At 39.0% G+C, this 9,378-nt stretch overlaps 1 protein-coding gene across 1 annotated transcript; it reads right to left on the bottom strand.

Annotated features, from left to right (window-relative positions):
• Positions 1-4,708: 4,708 nt before the first annotated feature.
• LOC131061905 (probable leucine-rich repeat receptor-like protein kinase At1g35710) lies at positions 4,709-7,187 on the bottom strand. The gene has a single exon (XM_057995754.2). The coding sequence runs from the start codon at positions 6,898-6,900 to the stop codon at positions 5,005-5,007; it is 1,896 nt and encodes a 631-aa protein (XP_057851737.2). The 5' UTR covers positions 6,901-7,187; the 3' UTR covers positions 4,709-5,004.
• Between the last annotated feature and the right edge of the window lie 2,191 nt (positions 7,188-9,378).

Genomic DNA, 9,378 nt, shown 5'->3' with positions numbered 1-9,378 from the left:
GAACCCAATTCTAAACATTTTGTACGCATCGAGCCCATGGTCTATCTTCGGCATGATCTCCACCTCTGCCTTGGAACTCCCTCATCAAAACAATTAGGGATCTCATTCAGGATGAACTCGTAGTATAGTTTCCTCAAAAAATATAAGGGCACCTCAAAGTTATTGCAAGGAGGTTGGTCAAATACCATCCACCACCTATCCCAAAATTATGTTTTTATGGCATTGTGATTACACCAATGTATAGGAAACCTCTTTGAATCAAGAGGTAGGGTCTCCTAGGTTCGAGGATCGGTGAAAAGAGCACATATTTGTGCTTTTCTTATATCTTTATTCTTTACAACATGATATGAGAGACCTTGTGCATAAAAGTTGCTACATCAGTTTCTATATGCACCCCATTCAGTGACTTATTTTGAAACTTCGTCAACACTATCCACCATTGTTTATAGGGCTTGGGCAAGGTCTTCATGGTGTTGGTGTTCAAATGCTTTCAATCTAGCCACAAAGTTGGTAATGGTAACCTTATTTTGTGCTAAACGACCTAGTAAATCCTCCTATGTGGTTTGGGAAGGGGTTATCGGAGGATCAGGATGATTACGAGGCATATTTTGTTGATGGGGAATGTTTCCTTAAGGGGGGTTGTTTTGTTGAGCATTTGATATCAAATTTACAAAATAAAATAAAATAAATCAAAAACTACAAAACTGTAGTGAAATTCGAGATAGAAAACAAAAAAATGCATAAATAAATGGTAATCTTACCTCTCCGACGGCATGGCATTTTTCTTTGCCTATAGGACTCAAATCACATTCAGGTTTTGGGCACTATGCTTTCCTCGTTGTGGGTTTTTTGACTGGGCCGCGGGTAAAATGGACCTAGTTGGGCACAAAACAAATTATCAGAAAAACGTGTATGTGTTACTAATAAGATTAGTTACTAATAATACCCCATACACGTTATGGTTCAAATTTTCCTGACCATAACGCATACGGGTTATTTTTTTTCAAATAACCTACACACGTGACATTGATTTTTGGTTTTTTTTTATGGTGTTTGATTTTTTATTCACCATCTTGGTGCACTTACCCATATACATTACCAAATACATATATACCTTAAACATCAAGAAAAATAGTAACATTAACAATTATACATATACTGCGAACAACATATACACTACCAAATAAGGGGTTAGAAAACTGGAAAACAACAACAGTAAGGGTTTAATAAACTAGAAAATTGTAAGGGGTTAGAAAACTGAGAAGGATAAGAACATCAAGGAAAGAAAAGAAAGGGTTTTAAGAATGCATAATAGTAAGGGTTTATAAAAGTGGAAAACAATAAGGGTTTAGAAAACTGAGAAGGATAAGAACATCAAGGAGAGAAAAGAAAGGGTTTTAAGAATGTATAATAGTAAGGGTTTATAAAATTGGAAAATAGTAAGGGTTTAGAATACTGAGAAGGATAAGAACATCAAGAAAAGAAAAGAAAAGAAAGGGTTTTAAGAATGTATAGCAGTAAGGGTTTAGAAAACTGAGAAGGATAAGAACATCAAGGGAAGAAAAGAAAGGGTTCTAAGAATGTGTAACAGTAAGGTTTTTTATAAAAATGGAAAACGGAAAGGATTTAGAAAACCGAGAAGGATAAGAACATCAAGAAAAGAAAGGGTTTTAAGAATGTATAAGTGGAAAACAGTAAGGGTTTAGAAAACTAAGAAGGATAATAATACCAAGGAAACAAATTACATGTACGTCTCTGAACATGGAACAAATGAATGCCTAGATGTCTTCTTTCTCCTCTTCGATGCTTGTTGTGTCTTCTTTCTCCTCTCCAATGCCTATTGTGTCTTCTTTCTCCTCCTCAATGCATGTTGTGTCTTCCTTGCTGATTGAAATGGATAGAATTATATTTATATGTATTGTGAATTTGAATAAGTGACCTCATTAATGTCTGTTCTTGTTCCTTTTTGAATTTGAATCTTGTTGTGCAAATTTATTTGAGTTATTGTATATCAAAGGAGAATTGTGGCCTCACATGCTTCTTGTAGTGGATGCAGGTGGGATGTCAATGGATAATTGGCCTTATACGCTTCTTGTGGTGGATCAAGGTGGGATATGAATTGAGGTGACTAGTAGGTGTTCGATGAAAGCTGGACAGATGGGGCACACTGTCTGCTAGCTTGTAAAATGGTCATGGTGTAGTATGCATGTAGGGACATATGATGGTCATCTTTTGTGTCGGTGGGATTTAACGTGGCAGAGTCTTGTTAAAATTATGTTGTCTTAATAGGGTGGCGAAGAACATGTCTGTATGTAGGTTTTGGTTGTTTTTGGTTAACATGGACAGCTAGTTTGCTAGTCTGACAGTGTACAACCCAGTAATGGGCAGGGTAGAATGTGTCAATGATATGGACAGGATTTGATTGATGTACTCCCACTTGTTTGATAGTTACCTTTTGATGGTAATATATACATGTGTGTGTGTGTGTGTGTGTGTGTGTGTGTGTGTGTGTGTGTGTGTGTGTGTGTGTGTGTGTGTGTGTGTGTGTGTGTGTGTGTGTGTGTGTGTGTGTACAAATATTTGTACAATTTTGCTTCTATTTTTAAATGGGTTAAAATAAGGTTGCTTTTGACTTATATGTTGACATGTGTTGGGTGATCAGGTGGCCAAGTGTGGGCCCCTAACCACCCCTTTACTATCACATGTTTAGGACCTTACACATGTATTGGCTACTCTCCCCTAGTCACTTCAAAGCTTCCTAGTATCTACTGATGATTACAATCCTAGATGTCGAGGTGAATTATCATAATTACCATTATCCAATGTGTATCCCAGAAGGGGTTTCCTATTATCGTGTTGGCCAAAGAACCGGCCAACACAAACCTCTTGCCCATGGCTCAAGCCACTAATATTCCACTAACCCAGCATCATAAAGGTTTATGCTTGGCCAGAGACCAAGAATCTATGAACGATATAAAAATAAATACACCTAAAGCACCATGCAACCTCAGGACTATCCACACACTTGACACTAAGTATCTATGCACCTTCCATCAATATCCAAACATTCCCATCCCATCACCCACGACTGATGTAATTGAAAAATCCCCCCATTTGGAGAGAGGCCCGGCTCATCCCTCTCCAAATGACATAGCAAAGATTAATAATCCCACCACAAATTTAGCCAACTCATCTGCTAGCCCATTATCTTCCTGATAAACATGTGAAATTTTAAATTCTTCAAACTTACTAATTAACTCCCATATCAGATTAAGCTACTTTCTTAGCTTCCAATTGGGAGTTTCATTTCATCATATCACATTAATTATAATAAGATAATTGCCTTCAAAATAAAAAGAATTTTCTCTCAGCTCTAAGCCACATTGTAGACCTGATAATGTAAATCAAAATTCTATGTCATTATTGGTTGTTATGTCCAAGAATATTGATTTCTGACTAAGAACAACTCTTTGATGATCTCTTACCACACAACCTACTCCACTCAGACTTGGATTATCTTTCGAAGCTCCATCGAAGTTAACATTCACCAATTGAATTCGAGTTCCTTCGAGACAACACCATCCCACGGGTTCGAAGGAAGATTAGCCTTCCTAGCCCCATTAAGAATTTTCTATCTTTTCATTTGTCATTTCTACTCATTGTGTTTCATCTACTTGTTTTGCTAACTTATCTTTCCTTTTTACTACTCCAACTCTATCACCAAATAGATCAATCTTCATGTTAGCTTTCAAATACACAACTATTTAGTTCAACTTATATCCTTTAATTTCTTCACGACCCCTTTTTTCAATCAAACATACTTATTTCAATCCACTCACACTTTACATTTGACTCATCTATTTGTACTAAAAATATCTACTTTGTGTCCAACAACTCATGCAACCAACGTTCATCTTTACTTTATCTTTTCACATCCTACAATAGTTTTCTACTTTTTATCATCTATGCTTCTTGTGGTATGTAACTTTTCATACTTTCCTAATCATCACTTGAAATACAACTCAATAAAGCAATTCAAACTACCAATTCTCTATTTGTAACAACCAATCTTATTACACACCACTATTTCAAGATTTTTCACCTCAATGACTCTAATCATATTCGTTCCAATTGTGGCTCCTATATTACTTTATATACTTATTGATCATATCTTCATGTGAAAGTACAATAATATCCACTCTCTTATCTTATTGTTTAAAATTAAATTCACAAAATTTCTTGTTTCATTTATCATTTACTATTTCATTGGAAAGAGGAATTTATTTAGTCTCAATCCTTCAAATCACAAATAATTCTTTAAGTCGCAATCCTCCGATTATTTTACCAAAAACTTCCTTATCAAGGATTTGGTAGGATTATTCTACTTACTTTAATTGATCTTCTTTCAAATTATAAATCCATCTACTTCTCCATCATTTCTTTGACTCTTATTTCTTTCCACCACATATTGTCTTCTTCATCAACAACTCTACTTTCTACCACAATATTCTAGTATAATTTGAAAAGAGGATAACCCTAGAGGGGCCCCTTTCATTCCTAAACAATAAGACTACACCATTTGCTTGGGTTAATGAAATCTTTTTGTGCAGCTACAATTATCAATGCCTAGCAAACATCATAGTTCCCACTTTAAATCGAATCCAATATATTGTAAATTTTGGAATGAATCATATCTATGAAGGTATAATTTGACATTAAAAAAAATGAAATTTCAATTCACAAGCGCGGGCAAAATACAAACTATATTCAAATTTGCGAAATTGTGGCATACAAACTTGAGAGACTGAGAGCAGATATCCTGTTCAGAGACGGACAAATTCACTGCAACTCATGGTATAGTACAAAAAACTGCATTCTATGATTCCAAATCGTAACTACACAATCAGCCAGCTATCAATGACAAACAAGCGCAGCTTTTGTGTAACGCCCAGCCTTGTCTGAGTCTGACAATCATCCAAAGAATTCAGTGGAATCCAAAGAAGTTTAGCAGGGGGGAAGAGGATTCCCACACAGCCCACTGTTACTCTCGTACGAAGATTCGGGAAACTTCTGCAGAACACTTCCTTGGGGAATTCGACCAGATAGAGAATTATGCGACAGGTTCAGATCAGACAGAGCCGTCAGATTCAGAAACCGGCTGGGTATTCCTCCGTTCAGCTTATTGTTATTGAGGATCAGTTTCCCCAACCGTGTCAAATTCCCGAGCGTTTCGGGAATTGGGCCCGTGAAATTATTGAAGCTGAGATCAAGAACCTGCAACTGTCCCATGGCGCCAACGGAAGGCGGAATTTTTCCCGTCAAAAGATTGTGTGACAGAAGGAGCTGTTCCATGCTGGCCTGCACATTCGCATTCGCAGGCAGAGACCCAGAAAATCTGTTATGTGACAGGTCCACGTACCGCAATGTGCCGTCGGGGAACCGGCTCTGAACAGAGAAGACAGCCGTAACAGGGCCGGTGAGAAAGTTGGAATGCAAATCCAGACTGCCCAGGTCTCGGAGGCCCACAATTTCTTTAGGGATTGAGGAAGTGAAAGCATTGTTGGAAAAATTGAGGGAGTAGAGATCCGTCATGGTGCTCAGCCATGGCGGAAGGGCTCCGGTGAGCACATTGCTTGACAAATCGAGCTGAGACAGGGGAATTTGCAGCTGGGAAAGCCATTTTGGGGGGGCGCCGCGAATGCCACAGGCAGCGAGGGAAAGAGCATATAAAGAGGGGAGCTTTGCGATGACTGAAGGGACTGTAAGAAATTTGAAATTGTTGAAGGAGATGTGAAATTCTTGGAGGTTGGAAAGCCCAGCGAGTTCTTCCGGGAGGTTTCCGGACAGATTGTTGTGGGAAAGGTACAGGAGAAGGAGCTTTGAAAGCTTTGCTATTGATTTGGGGATTTGGCCGGAGAGCTTGTTGTCGTCCAGGTAGATTTCCGTCAGGCTGGAGAGCTTACCGATGGAGTCTGGAATGTGACCTGAGATCCCATTTCTGGCGATGGAAACCCGCTGGAGACTGATCAAATTCCCGAAAGAAGACGGCAGGGGGCCGGTCAGTTGGTTTTCCTGGAGGCGGAGGAATCCCAGGGAAGAGAGCCTGCCTATGGCCGACGGTATGCTGCCGCTGAGGCGGTTTCCGTTGAGGAACATAATGGACAGATTCGAGAGTTTCCCGATCGAATCCGGAATCGGACCCGTCAGATTATTATCCGACATGTCGAGAACCTGTAACCACTTGAGGTTTCCGATGGCCCGAGGGATCGAACCGACCAAAAAGTTGCTGTGGAGATCGAGGCTTCGGAGCATGAAGAGACGGGAAATCATGGGAATCGAACCTGTCAACCTGTTGCTGAAGAGATTTAATACGTGGAGATTTTGCAGGCCGGCAATGGCGTCGGGAATCGAACCGCTTAAATTGTTTTCTTGCAGCTGGAGCTCTCGAAGCTCACGGAGGTTTCCCAGGGAAAGGGGAATCGAACCTCCCAGCTTGTTGGTATTGAGGATCAGCTTTCTCAGCCTCAGGAGCTTCCCTATCGACCGCGGAATGGGACCCGTGAGCTCCTTCAGATCATCCAGCTCTAAAATTTCCAGAAACTCCAGATCGCCCACAGCCTCCGATATGCTGCCCTTCATCAGCGTATCGAATATGAAATCGTCCCCGGAGAGAAGCCCTGGGAGACGAAGATCCACTACGCGGCCGGTCTGCTTGCTGCATGTGACCCCCTGCCAAGCGCAACAATTAAAGCCCTTCCATGAAACCAGGCGCTGAGAAGTGTCGTCGATGATCCCGGCCTTGAAGCTCATCAATGCCCGCCGCTCTCCCACCTGGCATTGCAAGCACCCACCTTTGAGAGCACCCACTGATATGACCAGCAATGCAATAAACAATTTCATTCTTTTTTTGCAGCAATCGTTCTTTACTCTCACACAAGTTTCCTATCCTCGGTCAAATTTATGGTGTCTTAAAAGTAAAAGGAGACAGTCGTTTGCTTCTGCTAAAGCAGATTCAAGACTGAAAAGGGGAAAAACAGGGATAACATGGTTGCCTGAGATGGGTGGTGATAAAATTAAAAAGGGAACGGCGCTCGACTCTCTCCAACTAGGAGTTGTTAGAGAGGAATGCAAATGGACGCGTCTTTCTTCCAGCGGAGGACAGTCAGATTGGGGCCCATGTAATGAGTGCTTTTAAAAACACTACCGATCCCCCTTAAAACACATTAAATCAAACGTCCTGAGACAGCAAAATAATCAGTAATCCTTACGTTGGACATTAATTTTTCTAGGCTGGATTACATTGGACATTATTTTTTCTAGGCTGTCATTTTGACGCAAATCTGATCTGATCGTCATAGACCATCATTTTCCACCTCCCTGAACGCCAAATGGGCACCCACCAAAATTCGCCCGCATTTGACGAGCTGCCAGTCGACTTAATTTGCGCCCCCTATCCTGTTCTGTCGGCAGCGACCCGGCACAGAACTCGACGGTCAGAATTTTATGACGGTTTTGATGTTCCCCTATCTCTTTTCTCTTTTTTCGTTTGTTTTTGTCAGATTATTTTTTATTTTTTTTTCGTTTTGTTTGGTCAGATTATTATTTTATTTTTTTATGGAGGTCCAGACCTGCGAGCACAACAGTCTAGCAAGGGCATGAACCCCGCCTCATCCCTTATGATGTCGGAGACTTGCACTCAACAAGACTTGATCCCTTCTGGATTCATTTAGAACCATTCAATTTCACCGGTAGACCAAGGGCCCATTGACTTGTCAGATTAATTTAAGTTCTTCATCTCTAGAAAATCTTCAGATTAAAAATTATTATATTTATTTATTTTTATTATGGTAGAAATTGTATAGTTGTGTTCTTTCTTGTTTTTAATATTTTGGATCTTATTTTATCATAAATAACAAATTTACAAATAACATATTCTTATATGAAATTAAATACATGATATAATCTTATCTAGAGTTTCACTATTCCAATAAATATATTTAAAATAGGGCCTTGTCAAGATAAATATCTCGAAAAATACAATTTGACTATAACTTAATTTTGATTTAGATTTATATCTATGAATTTGATGTGATATGTGAAAGTGAACTATGCTTGCATGTTCAATCATAAGAGTAAATGAGGTGTAAGATGTCTTGGAAGTTATATTTTTGTTATTTAGTATTGGATTATGGTGTCCATGTGAAGCCCATGTGAACTTGTATTATTTTTTACCAAGTTTATGGGTTGTCCATGAGTGGTAGTATATGATTTTTGCAAGTAGATTTTGCCTCTTGTTTTGAGGTAACACTTTGGTATTCTCATCCCATGACCTCTATAAATTGAAACCATTTACTAGTAAAAGTTATGTTGTATCGTAATATCCAGGTTTTATTGGAATGTTATCAAATATTAGAGTGTTACTATGTTTATGCACATTGCTTCTTGAAGATTAATAAATTATTTGTTCTCTTCCTCATATGAAGTTTCTTTTTTAAGGGTTTCTCCATATAATTTATGTGTCACCTATGGTTCACTAATTTTCTTTTTTTTGTTGATTTGTGCAATGATTTAACTATCATATTTGGTTATCTTTTATAAGTAAACAAATTTTATTTTTGCATACATTTTCAAAACAAATTATTGCAATAATCTCACCTTGTTTTACAACAACATGGGTATGTGACTTTTCTCTTAATAGCTTCAATATTTACATAAACATCCTTAACATTTTTATTATAATTTTAAAAAATATTGAATTGATATATTAAACAAAATATGTTAAAAGTAATTATGTTTCCTAGTTAAAAAAAAATTTTAAAAATATTCTTTTGTATGAAATTTTTTATTTTAAAAGACATTCTTTGAATCCTTCTACTATTTTGTAATAAAAAAATTAAAAATATTATAGTCATTTATAGTTAAAAAATGGTAATTAAAATACTTTTAAAAATTATTATTGTCCCTAAATTATATGACAATGAAAACATGTATTAGGTTAGAGAATGATGGCACGCGTGTAGGGGCTCGCGAGCGGTCGAGCTAGGGTTTTGAGGCCCTAGCACGTGGGTGGCATCTGTGTAGGTGCAGTGGGGGAGGGCAGTGCAGGGAGTCGGGGGAGACCAGAGGGCAGGGTTCGGCCGCGGGTGTGTGGGCAGTTGTGGTGGCCATCGGGTGGAGTTTGGGTTGCACAGAAGAAGGGCTTCGGTCTACTGTGGGTCGTGGGTCTCTCGTGGGTCACCAGTGGGGTTGGGGGATTCGGTGGACCTCTTCCTTCGGAGGAGCTTGGGAGGGGTGGCGTCTTGGGGGCCGCGCTTTCTTAAGGGGCCCTTTGGGTTGGGGTCCTTGGCTTTCTTTTGTTACCTTTTAATTATTTTTGCG

The sequence above is a fragment of the Cryptomeria japonica genome, chromosome 9 (assembly GCF_030272615.1).
Source record: "Cryptomeria japonica chromosome 9, Sugi_1.0, whole genome shotgun sequence".
Lineage (NCBI taxonomy): Eukaryota > Viridiplantae > Streptophyta > Pinopsida > Cupressales > Cupressaceae > Cryptomeria > Cryptomeria japonica.
Note: the sequence above shows the minus strand (reverse complement) of the source record. Positions and strands in the feature narration are given on the sequence as shown.